The 13526-nt window shown below is 43.7% G+C and overlaps 1 protein-coding gene across 7 annotated transcripts in view; it reads left to right on the top strand.

Annotated features, from left to right (window-relative positions):
* The window catches only part of LOC120940792 (glyoxylate/hydroxypyruvate reductase B-like), a 44953-nt gene that overhangs the window by 25578 nt on the left and 5849 nt on the right, over positions 1-13526 (top strand). For 4 of the 7 annotated variants that reach the window (XM_040353839.1, XM_040353837.1, XM_040353834.1 and 1 more), the window contains exon 5: positions 1264-1360. In XM_040353839.1, coding sequence (XP_040209773.1) covers positions 1264-1360 — 97 coding nt within the window. Of the gene's footprint in view, positions 1-1263; positions 1361-5373; positions 5407-9019; positions 9569-13526 lie in introns of those variants that run through there. The other 3 variants (XM_040353836.1, XM_040353835.1, XM_040353840.1) reach the window with 3 other exon arrangements.

Here is a 13526-nt window from a genome sequence, read left to right as displayed (position 1 = left end):
TTTTTACAGGACATACTTCATTACAGATAAGTGATGGGTAGCTATAGGAGCAAAACTATTCTTTGTCTAAACTTCAGCTTTAATATTTACTGTATGTTAGATAAATTGTTAGTGCATTTTTGTTTTTGGGGAAAAAAAACATTACATTCTCTTATACTATATGGCCTGTAGTTTTAGAACCCCTGTCAGGCTTTTTACTGATATAAAGGGCTATCTTAGGAAGATAACAATGAAGTGAAGGGAGCTCTCCAACAGCAACAGGTATAGAAATAAAGGGCCAGATTCACATAGAAAAGGACAGGCGCAGCGTATCAGAGATACACTACACCGCCGTATCTTACCTGGCTCTAAGTCGAATCCAGAAAGAATTTGCGCCGTAAGTTACAACAGCCTAGTGTATTTCTGGCGGCGGAATTCAAATCGTCAGGTAGGGGGCGTGATTCATTTAAATGAAGTGCGTCCCCACGCCGATTGAACTGCGCATGCTCCGTTTCGAAATTTCCCGCCGTGCTTTGCGCGAAATGACGTCGCAACGACGTCATTTTTTTCAACTTCCACGTCATTTACGTCCATCCCTATTCACGGACGACTTACGCCCCAAAAAAAAAAAATCAAATCTCGACGCGGAAACAACGGCCATACTTTAACATGGCAAGTGTATGTATACGCCGCAAAATACCAGCTTTAACTATACGCTGGAAAAAGCCGACTACAGACGACGTTAGAAAATGCGACGGCCGCACGTACGTTCATGGATCGTCGTAAATCGCTAATTTGCATACCCGACGCGGAAAACAACGCAAACTCCACCCAGCGGGCGCCGAAGTATTGCACCTACGTTCCGAAGGCGTACACCTGTCGGATCGAACCCAGAAGCCGTCGTATCTTGGTTTGAGGATTCAAACTAAAGATACGACACTGGAAATTTGAAAGTACGCCGGTGTATCAGTAGATACGCCGGCGTACTCTCACTGTGAATCTGGCCCAAAATGCTTTGTTACAGATCTTTCCTTACGTCCTGTAGTGTGACATTGTAAGCAGAACATGAAGTACAGGTACATTTCTCTAACTGATCCCTGGATTCCAGTAAAAATCTGGCTGGGTTTCTGATCCTTCCTCATGCAATCCAAAACGAGAAAAAATGTTTTTGCTTGACATACAGTACATGTTTTAAACTTTTTTTTTTTTTTGTTTTAACACCATTTATCTTTAGTCTGTGAACATTTTAGAACTATTTACACTGGCCACGTTCTTTGCAAATAGGTCCAGTCGTTGATCAGGATGCTTTGGTGGAAGCCTTACAAGTGGGAGAAATCAAAGCTGCTGCACTAGATGTTACATATCCAGAACCCTTGCCTAGGTAACCTCTTATGCTTGAAAATTCTATACTTGTATCCTTTATGTTTTTTTAACAAAACCTTAACTAAGGCCTGGTTTACCTTAGTGTGATGTGATCTTGATCCAATTTCCAGTGCGATATTTGTAGTGCTACTGCAGTGCACCTTGGTGGATTTCAGGTGCTTTTTGTTATGTGTTTACTACTGGGACTCATCCCTGCTGTCAGCAGCAGGTTGTTAAGGAGATGGTGTCCTAATAACCATGAGTCATCCCTGCTATCAGGGGGGAATTCCGTGCTGACCATAGAATGTAAATAAAAGAGCCAGAAAAAAACAAGTTTGGGTCCACCCCCAATCTATACCAGACCCACACAAAGAAAAAGAAAAAGTGTGGCGTCCCCCAAAATCTATATCGGGCCCTTTGGTCTGCTATGGATTTCAAGGGGAACCCCACTCCCCAACAAAAAAAAAAAGAAAAAGGAAAAGGTGCGTGGTCTCCCAAAATCCATAACAGAACCTTGTCTAAGTATGCAGCCCGGCAGGTCCTTCCCTTAACCATACCAGGCCACATGCCTTCAACATTTGGGGGGAGGGTAGCTTGCTAGGGAAGGGGGGCAGATCTGTCTGCTGACCAGAGCAGGCAGATGACAGGTTTGTGTCCGCTCAGTTTATGCAGAGCAGGCTGGATCACTGACTCTCCATTCAGAAATGCTTCATCCTGACAAATCCCCCGCAGCAGCCGGCGGGAGAGGGGAGAACCCTGCAGAGCTGTGGGGACGAGGGGAATGGGGGCAGGAAAAGCAACAGGGGGGCTGGAGAGCACACAGGGGGCAGCAGAAAGAAGCTGCATAGGAGGAGCTGTGGGGGTGGCTGCATATAAAGGAACCAATCTCTCAGTGGCTGCAGGAGGAAAATGGAGAGATTGGTTCCTTTTCCTCGCCTCCATTTTCCTCCTGCAGCCACTGAGAAATCGATTCCTTTCTCAAACTTTTTCCAGTCAGGGAACCCTTGAAGTATGGCCCTAGGTGAATGGGGCTGCACTGCAACCACTCCGCAACTGTGTGCATTGCATGCAGTTGCAATATGGTGATAATACATTTAGGGGATTAAAACAGACAGTCAGGAGGCAACATATTGCCTCTTTACTGGCTATCAAATGCCTCCTGAAAAGTGATCTGAGCATGTATCGCTTTTATGGCATTTTCTTGCTGGTATTGTGAACAAGCGGTAAAAAAAAAACAAAAAAAACAGAGGGTCAGGATTAAAAGTGCATGCATACACACATGTACACATATATAAACGCACACACAAAAATATTTATAAAACACACACACATACTGTGTATACATAAATACACACACATATAAACATACACACAAAAATAAACACATACATAGCCTTTTAAAAAACAAAAACAGCACTACTGTACTTCTTCTTGCCGGGTACTGCACTATTGGGGGGGGGGGGGGCAGAGAGCACAGCACACACTGTGTTTTCACTTTAGGTATTAACAGTGTGGCCAGCTCCCGCAGTGCCGATTTTACAGTTTTCTGAGCATCGGGGTGCTTGGACTCAGCCGTCCTTGTTGCTTTTCCTATCCAGACATACAGGGGGCCTGCACGGGGGCCCGGTCGTGATGGCGACTCCTGCGATCCCTGTACGTCCGTTCTATTCCAATTGACACTACTGAAGTCGCTGAGACTTCAAAAAAGGTTCCTGCACTACTTTGATCCGACTTCACGGGTTCATTGCCTGAGAGTGTTTAAAGTCTTATCAAAGGCACTTCAAAGTCTGACTCCAAAGTTGCTCTAAAAATATCACAACTTTGGAATTGGCTAGTGTGAAAGGAGCCTAAGTAGTGGATGTGTCTAGGTTATAGTTGGAGAATATGGATATCATTTAGTGCCACTTCAATGCCAGGAGCATAATAGCAGTCCAGGACGTTGCAGGAACAACACTCTAGCTCAAGGCAGACACACGTAGGAAAGCAGGTACAGGGTCAAGCCATGCACCTTGGTTGTGGTCGTGTGCACTGCTCTTTGCACACTACAACTCCTATAGTCCAGAGTTTACCTCCGAAGCAAGCAAAAGAAGATGGCTATATTCTTACATATAGCAGGGCCATGGAGAACAAACTTGGCTACCCTCTAACAGGAAGTCGCATCACAGCAGCTGAAAGAGGAGGCTGAGAACAATAGAAGATGCAGATCCATACCTGTATTAAACTGGCCATACATGGGTCGAAATTCCTAATGAATTTTCTTTTCGAAAATCGTAACTAAGAGTAATAGTTCAAATTTCCCACCATTTGTGGGCACGATTTCCGTGCCGCCATCAAATTTGAGAGATCAATTATGTTGGAAATTTTTGGAAAAACAAACAAATTTCTAATGAATGATGGCAGAATCGTGTGAGAAATATAATCGAAAAATAAATGCGCATGAGCCCTGACCTGAAAAGAAAAGATTTCCCCACTACGAAAATTATTTTCTGTAGCAAGATCAGGTGAAGTTGAAGGCTTTGTTGGTTGAATTTTGAAATCAATGATGGCACCATCGGATCAGAAAACTGTGCTGATAATGGCTACCATTCACGTGTGATTTTTGCCACAATTTTTATAGGTCATTTGACTCAAAAACCGCATCAAAGACAAACACATGCGTTTTTGCAGCATTTCAGCTTTACATCGCAATGGAAGTGCAACTAATCGGTGTGAAGACATACATAGAATTTAAAGTGATGCATTGTATTTGAGCTTTTCTTGCTCTTCTTTTAAACACAAAATTGATTCAAAAACTACTAATTAAAAAGTCGGATTTAATCCAATTATTTAAAAAAATATATATATATATATATATATATATTTTAAAAACTGTCCATTTTGCATTTTGGTTTTCGACCAAGTACAGCCTGAATTTTTGGTTTCTGTCTAAAAATGTCATTTTGTTGTAACCTCCTTCCTTTTTTTTTTTTCTTTTTTTATATGAAACCAGAGTTTAGTTTTAATTTAGGTCCCTTCTTTATGGGAGTTTCCTTAATGCCTAAATTTGGCCAGCATTCCCGGTTACCAATGGCACTAACATTGTTACTGTAGTTATATTCTACTTTCTTCCAAATGAGGCAAGACATGTACAGTGTGCATGATCTGACCAACCTCAGGCTTTTGCTGTATTGCTGTCAAGGATGACCAGCTCAGTTGGGATACTCTTCTTTTTGTGAATGTGGGGGTTTGAGCAAGTCAGGACCACTAATCTTAAAGAACAATGGCAATTTGGGCAGCTTTTCTAATCACCATTTAACTGTTACTGCAGTCGGTGTCCAGCAGAAATCACACCTCTTGAAGACATGTAGGGAAGCCCCGGTCTGTTTTAGAACAAAAGAGTGCAGCAGTACATTGCTAGTAACCCAATCACTAAAGCCAGCCCTTCAGAACAGATACGCATACAAAATACAAAGCCAGCAGCCAGTCGTAGGCGCCGCTTTCATAAGTGCAGCTGTCGGGCAGGCAATGCCTCTGCCAACTATGACTGACTGTCAGTTCTGGAAGCTTCCCAGTGGGATAGCTTAGACCAGTTTGGCCTTGTGTCCGAACATGCCTGAGCTCATCCCTGGGAGAGACACAAACAGAAGGGAGCAGAGATCTGCACACTACAGACTGAAACTGTGAGATAACTTTCTTTTTACTGTTCCATGATGGAGTGGTGACTTCATATCTCTGCAGCAGAATGGCAGGAGCATTTTCACATTGAGAGAAGACTGCATACAGTGCCTTGAAATTTTCCAAAAAAAAGTAATAGACCAATGGTTAGCAGACGGTCAAGCAGCTTTTCAGCAACTTAAATCCCTATTCACCTCTGCACCCTGATCCGGCCTTATATGCTGGAAAGGGATTCTTCTAAAGTCATTGTGGGGACCATTATTTCACAATTTGCCTAAAATGCTAGTACATCCTGTAGCTTCTTTCCTAGGAAACATACTGTTGCTGAAAAGAACATTGCTTGCATTTCTAGCCTGGTAAACCGTTTTCCACATTTAGGCATCCAGATTGAAGGGAGAAGACTAGAATGGTGTAAGTAAAGTTTTTAAAATGCTTTATTAATCATAAAATAAATACATGTGAAATGACTTAGCTCAGGAAAGGTAGTGTGCAAAGTCGATCAGTTTTCCCAAGCTCCGCCCAATTCATTTTGTTCTGTGTGATGTCATCGGAGGCCAGAGACACTAAATTACAAAACAAACTAAATAGACTTAATTACTGTGGAGCTCCTCCTTTCATCTGGGCTTTTACCACCCACATTTAGGCTGGGTTCACACTACTACACTACTTTCATCCTACTTTGCTCTGCTACATTGGTCCTACATTTATCCTACATTGGTCCTACATCCATCCTACTTTCATGAACAGGATACTACTTTGGTCCGACTTCAATGATATTCAATGGGCCTGAAGTAGGATCAATGTAGGACCAAAAGTAGTACAGGGAGCATTTTCAAAGTCGGACCAACTTGTGTAGGACGCTACAAGACGCTCTCATAGGGAAACATTGAACACAGAGCAAAGTAGGATGAAAGTAGTGTAGTAGTGTGAACCCAGCCTGAACCTGCACGACTATATACGCCAGCAGAATGGCATCAGGAGCAGCGATCAGTGACGTGTCACATGTAGCCCCCCCCTCACAGTTAGAATCACTCCCTAGGACACACTTAACCCCTTCCCCGTCCCCTTCTGGTTAACTCCTTCACTGCCAGTGTCATTTACACAGTAATGTGTTCATTTTTATTACACTGATCGCTGTATAAATTATCCCAAAGTAGCGTCAAAAGTGTCCGATGTGTCCGCCATAATGTTGCAGTCACGATAAAAATCGATGATCGCCGCCATTACTAATAATAAAAAAAATGCCATAAAATATCCCCTATTTTGTAGACGCTATAACTTTTGCTCAAATCAATCAATATATGCTTATTGTGTTTTTGGTAAAAAAAAAAAATATGTAGAAGAATACATATCGGCCTGAGAATTTTTTTTTTTTTTTTTTATCTTTTTTGGGGATATTTATTATAGCAAAAATTTAAAAAATTGCTTTTTTCTCAAAATTGTCGCTTTTTTTTATAGCGCAAAAAAGGTGATCAAATACCATCAAAAGAAAACTCTATTTGTGGGAAAAAAAGGACATCAATTTTGTTTTGAGAGCCACGTTGCACAACCGCGCAATTGTCAGTTAAAGCAACGCAGTGCCGAATCGCAAAAAATGGCCAGGTCAGTGGGCAGCCAAATCCTCCGGGGGTGGTTAAAGTGCTAGTTTTAAAACCAGTTGTGGACACTGCAATGATAACGAATTACATCATAAACAAACTAACATCTGTGGTATAGATCAGGGCTCAAAATGTCAAGTCCTGAGCTAGAAGCCAGACCGTAAGAGTTACTCGCCACCAGTTGCCCCACCCACCTAACCCCTATCCTATTCCGCCCTAAACACGCCCTAGTAAATTATCTCATGAAATGACACTGTTAAATGTTTTATGCAGAGTTAAGTTACAAAAATCAATATTAACAACAACTTTAATATTTAACATAAAGAAGATTTCATTGATCTGACTGCGATAAATAAAATAAAGATAAAATATAATTGGCTACTATAGGCACTGTAAACATCATTACTGCCTTTGTTAAGTAAATATGTGCTGGGTACCGAGTGCAGGGTTGAGAGGTGCACTAAATACCGAGTGCAGGGTTGAGAGGTGCACTAAATACCGAGTGCAGGGTTGAGGGGTGCGCTACATACTGAGTGCAGGGCTGAGGGATGTGCTGTGTACCCCCAAGTTCTTCCCCAGTACAGTGCTCACCCCCTTCCCCCATTCCAGTACAGAGCTCTCTTCCCCACACATGCTCTGAAAGAGTGGGGCTGCTGCAAAAGAGCAGCTACAACAGCAGCCTGCATGGATAAGAAGGAGCTTCTGCCTTCTCCTCCTGCTCCCCCTCTGTGCAAGGCACCTTTATGTGGCCACCACTTAGTGTGTACAGGGCCATCGGCTCGCCTGCCCAAGCTGACCGGACACCTGTTTTGGAAAATGCTGAAAAATGTATGACCGTGTGGCTGATGCGAACAAGGCCTAAATCTGGCGAAATGCTAAGAAGGAAAAGGAAGGTTGGCCAGCACCGTTTCAGGAGATTCATCTTGCTGACTGGAAGACATTCCATTACAAGGCCGAGACCGAAACTACCCTTCTTGTGTTGTATTAACCAGTTGCCGTGTCACGCCGATATACTGCGGCACAATGCCACTGGTGGGCAAAATCCTGTACGGGTACATCCTACCCATTTTTGCCCACCAGAGGGCGCGTGCCGCTGGAGGCACGCCCTCTGAATGGCGGGGGGACCCGATGCCCATGGTCAGCGGGCAGGATCACCGCCGGCCACGCATGAGAACCAGCATGGGCATTTAGGTGTGTGTAAACACGAAGTAGGAAAAATGATAGGGCTTCTCTCCTAGTCGCTCACATCCCCATACAAAACATGCAGAGGGAACACATTTAACCCCTTGATCGCCCCCTAGTGTTAACCCCTTCCCTGCCAGTGACATTTACATGGTAATCAGTGCATTTTTATAGCGCTGATCGCTGCATAAATGCTAATGGTCCCAAAAAAGGGTCAAAAGTCTCCGATCTGTCTGTCGCATTGTCGCAGTACCACTAAAAATCGCAGATCAACGCCATTACTAGTAAAAATAATAAAAATGACAAAAATCTTTCCCATAGTTTGAAAACGCACTGCAATCTGCGAAGTGTGGGGGTGCCATCAAGAATTTATGCTTGGGCATGTGCAAAAGAGCAACGTGTTTTGTATGCGGGAACATGTGTGATGTACACACAGTCCTGCACCCACATAGATGTGAACCTAACCTAAGATCTTCATGTAAGGAGCACAGATAGGCAATACATAATAGCAAACAAGTTAAGATTTTAACAATTCAGTGGAATCTGTGGATAACCACGTTTTCTAATTGCACTATACATTTTAGTCTTTGCTCTGCTACAGTGGTTCTCAATCCTGTCTGCTACCCCCAAAAGGCCATGTTTGCAGGTTTTCCATTATCTTGCACAGGTGCTTTAAATCAGAGTCAATTGCTTGCTATTTTATCTTAGGCTGGGTTCACATCATCGCCGCATCCGTTGCACAGCAGGGGTCTGGTGCGTGCTGGTTTACCGTTTCAGGTCCGAATTTTAGCCCGAGTTTTGGGCTGAATTTGGATCTGCAGAGGCCCATTTCCAGCGGTATAGCCGCGGTGTCCCATTGTTTTCAATGGGAAGGAGCGGTTAAACACACCACTCCTTCACCGCTCCAAAGATGCGGCTAGCAGGACTTTTGGAGCGGTCCTGCTAGCGCACCACCTCAGTGTGAAAGCACTCAGGCTTTCACACTAAGACTGCAGGGCAATAGTTTTTCAGGCGGTATTTAGGTGCTATTTTTACCTGAAAAACTCCTTACTGTGAAAGGGGCCTAAGAGAAATTCCCAAAACATGACCTGTTAGGGGTACTTGAGGACAGGTTGTGAACCACTGCTTTGCTAAATAGAGGCCTATGTTTTTATACTATTTAATCATGTAATCCACGATTTGTGAATAAGTCTTCTTCTTGTATTTTAAAATCTTATTTACTATGAAATTAAAAAATTTTTCAGAGATCACCCATTGCTTAAATTAAGCAATGTTATTATAGCTCCTCACATGGGCACTGCAACACGTGATTCTCTGCGTGCTATGATGGAAGATATGGTACAGAGTATGATGGATGCTGTTAACAGTCATTCGATTTCCTTTGAAGTCACTGACATCTAACTGAAGAGTTCATCATTTTGGTAGTTTATTAAATACCATTTATATACATCAACCCTTATATCATCCTAAAATTGAATGCCCATCTAGCATGAAGCTCTACACGTCTTTTCACTAGGGGTTGCTTCAAATATTTGATCTTGTTATCTGTACAATTGTTTTGTTCAAGCTACATCAGATCATTTGTGGGTTGCAGGCTGGAAAAGATGAAAGACTACATAGTTATAAATCTATAATCTAAATATACAGTATCTGTAGATACAGGATTTTCTTTTACTTCTGCAGATTTAAATAAACATGTTAGTTTTTTTCTGTTTTTTTTACTTGCAGATTTGACCTGTGTTCTTATATTGTATAACACTAGAGTGTAAGAAATAAATATTATTCAAAAATGGTATGAAAAAAGTTTTTAATCCGCTAAGCATAGAAGGCATTCTGATTACAACTGATAAAGTAAAATAATTATCATGCATTTTTTCTATTGATTAGATTACATTGCCAACTATTATATGCTAGTGTTAGTTTATTTTATAATACTTTTCAAAAAGATGTTAAAACAAATGGTTGTCCTCTGAATTCTTGAAATGCCTTGTGGAACATGGATTCGGTTAAGCTGACCATAGATAATTAAATTTTGTTGATTCCTGTTGTATCAGCCGAAATTCGAGCTATAGGTGGCCCTGTCAGTATGATCCAGCTTGACAAAAATCTATTTAAAAATTGACTGAGCCTAATGGAAATATTCATCAGATCAGTGACTGCATCCTATCTAATGCAGTCACTGTTCGGTACTGCTAAGATTGCATCTTTGGGCACTCAAAGGGGAGTAATATTGTGGTGCATCATGGCGAACAGTAGGTATGGCCAAATTGCATTAAAAAAGGGGAAATGCATGGGTAAATAAAACCGCTTCCTAGTACCCATAAGCTATGCTTTAACTGCTGTGTCGCAAACAAGAACCTCAGACATTTATAAACCTCTTAGGCCCCGTACACACGACCGAGTTTCTCGGCAGAATTCAGCCAGAAACTCGATCAGAGCTGTATTCTGCCAAGAAACCCGGTGGTCTGTACACTTTTGGCCGAGGAAACCGACAAGGATCTTGTCGGGCCAAATAGAGAACATGTTCTCTATTTCCTCGTTAGTCAATGAGGAAACTTGGCTCGCCGAGATCCTCGGCGGCTTCACAAGGAACTCGACGAGCAAAACAATGTGTTTTCCCCGTCGAGTTTCTCGGACGTGTGTACGGGGCCTTACACTTTGTCTGAACCTACCTTAAAGCGGAGTTCCACCCAAAAATGGAACTTCCGCTTTAAGGGAAGGTGACCCCCTGACATGCCACATTTGGCATGTCATTTTTTTGGAGGGGAAGCGGAAACCCTCTCTTTAGAGGGTTTCAGCTCCCACTTCCTCACGGGGCACCGTGGTGCCGGAAAGAAGTTCACCTCTCCCCCCTCCCTCTCGGGAATCATCTGGGACATGTCGCAGTATTTGTAGCTGCTGACTTAAAAAACGGAACTTCGGAACTTCGCTTTAAAGTGTTACTAAACCCAGGACCCTGCATTCACTATATCTGGTGTCCCACAGTACACAGAACATGGAAATGCAATTATTTTAGTAAATATAAACGGCTAAATACCTTTTTCTCATCGGCCATACAGTATATAGCAGTCTTGTGACTTCTATCAGTGTCCGGCTGAGCACTGGTTAAAGCTTGCAGGAGGAGTTTTCATTTTTCCTCTGACTGTTTTATGAGGCTGCATAAACCCTGAATTTCTGTCTGGACAGTGCTGATTGGCCCAGTGCTGATCACATGCACCCTTCCAAAAAAAAAAACATTCTAGCAATACACACTAAACTGAGCATGTACAGAGTGTCTCTGTACTATCAGCAGATTGTGTACAGTGGAAGAAGGGGAGGCTCAGAGAAGATGGGATCAAACAACCTTTTTACACAATGCAGAGGATGAACCCCTTAAGTTCCACAATGTGCATAACAAGCATGTTTTACTGCATATACAGGCTGATTTTACTGTTGTGGGTTTAGTAGCACTTTAAATAAATGCTTATTTAACTACTTCCCCCAGACCCCTTTCACACTGAGCCGCCCATAGCGTCGGCGGTTAAACTCCGCTATTTTTGCAGCCGACGCTATGGGCGGATTTACCCCCGCTAGCGACCGAGAAAGGGTTAAAACCGCCCGCAATGCGCTGCTGCAGCAGCCAATTGCCAGCGGTATAGCCGCACTGTCCCATTGATTTCAATGGGCAGGAGTGGTAAACACACCGCTCCTTCACCGCTCAAAAGATGCGGCTAGCAGGACTTTTTTTTACTGTCCTGCTAGCGCAACGCTCCAGTGTGAAAGCCCTCAGGCTTTCACACTGGAGACAATGGAGCAGCTGTTTGAGGGCGGATTACAGGCGCTATTTTTAATGCTAAGGTGCCTGCAATACGCCCTCAGTGTGAAAGAGGTCTTGGGACGTATCCGTACATCTTGGTGTTTCAGTGGTTGTACAGAGGTCATGGCTGCAACTTTTCCTGGTACCCCTTTTTTTTTTTTATTCAGCCTGGCAATGCTGGATAACCTTGTTTTCTTCTGCCAGCTTTCCATGTTCTCCTCTTCCGGAAGTTCCCTGATTATCTCTATGGTCATTGAAACTGGAAGTGGCCAGCATTTTGTCATTGCCTTATTCAGTATGTTTTTTACAAGTCATTACCAGCTTGTAACAGTAACTGATCAAACTGACCTCAGTTTCTGGAGCCCAGAGATGGTGGGATGAAATCTCCAGTCCTGCGTACAAATTTTGTGAACCACCAGCACATTGATTGGTCAGGTGTGTGCTGGGCTATTAGTATTGACCTGACCAGGGTTCTGACCTGCACCCTCCCGAGAAGTCCAGGTGCATGCAAGGAAGAAGACGGAGGGCTGCATGTGTGCACCGGAAAAGGCAGAGACTCAAGCCTGAGGGCCAGAGCAGCAAGGAGCTGCTAGCTATGCAAAGAGTGTTGGCGAGAAAATGGTCTGTGGGAGACAGACAAGGGTCTAAAGTGAAAGGCCACAGCGGCAATGCTGCATGTGTAAGCCAGGAGGCTGAATCCACTATTATTTGGTGTTAAAGGTGAAAACCCCCTGTGAGGGAAACCCTTTAAATTTGTACGAAGTTTCTTTAATAAAAGTGGGCCAACAAGCTCTTAAATAAAAATTTCTGGCGTAGACTGTACTCGCTAGTGGATGCTACACTTGAGCTATACAACCTCAAACTTTACGCTATAAACTTGGGCAACCAGTGGTTAAAATAACCAGCAACTGTTGAAACAAAATGAACACTTTGGTAAGACTTATGTAATTTACAATATTGTGTATAAGTCTGTAACCCACTGAGTACCGTGGTCAGTGCCGAGTTTAGGAGTACATAAGTTAAAGAACGCAGGGGTCTAGAGTGCATAATAAACAGAGTACAGGGTCAGGAGTGCATAAAACAGAGTGCAGTGGTCAGTAGTATATAATGCAGAGTGCAGAGGTTAAAGCGGATGTGCCATGGGAACAAAATATTAAAAGTCAGCAGCTACAAATACTGCAGCTGCTGACTTTTAATAATAGGACAATTACCTGTCCTGGAGTCCAGCGCCGATCGCAGCAGAGCACGAGCGATCGCTCGTCACTCTGCTGCTCCCCCCGCCATCCACGCTGAGGGAACCAGGAAGTGAAGCGCTGCGGCTTCACTGCCCGGTTCCCTACGGCGCATGCGCGAGTCGCGCTGCGCCCGCCGATTGGCTCACACGCTGTGTGCTGGGAGCCGAGTGTTCCCAGCACACAACGGGCGACAGACGGGATGTGACGGAATGCCCGTCTTTCGCCCGTATCGTGTGGCCGGAAGTGGGTGCAAATACCTGTCTTTAGACAGGTGTCTGCACCCCCCTCCCCCCTGAAAGGTGTCAAAAGTGACACCGGAGGGGGGGAGGGTTCCGATCAGCGGGACTCCACTTTAGGGTGGAGGACCGCTTTAAGATAGCATAATGTACAGGGGTTAGAAGCATATAACACACAGGCCAGTGTACACAGTACAACCAAAAATTACTCCCTTCTGCAAGTGCTCCCCCCTCTCCTTCACCTAAATCCCTTCAGTACAGAAATTTCACCCCTCCCCACCCACCAAACAAATGTCCTCTAGGACAGAGAGCTCCTCTGCCTCAAATCCACCCAGTATAGTAATCTACCCCCTCCCTGAAGTCCTGAGCGATCTGCAGCGACAGCTGCAGCTTTTCGTTTTTTTTAAACCTTTTTTTGTTTTTTATTTAAGCATTTTTGGAGTGGCACCATTCATTTGGTCCTCCCTCTGCTCCAAAAATGCTC

Source organism: Rana temporaria, chromosome 5 (genome assembly GCF_905171775.1).
Source record: "Rana temporaria chromosome 5, aRanTem1.1, whole genome shotgun sequence".
Classification (NCBI taxonomy): Eukaryota; Metazoa; Chordata; class Amphibia; order Anura; family Ranidae; genus Rana; species Rana temporaria.
The sequence above is the reverse complement of the archived record's forward strand: the minus strand, read 5'-3'. Positions and strand labels throughout refer to the sequence as shown.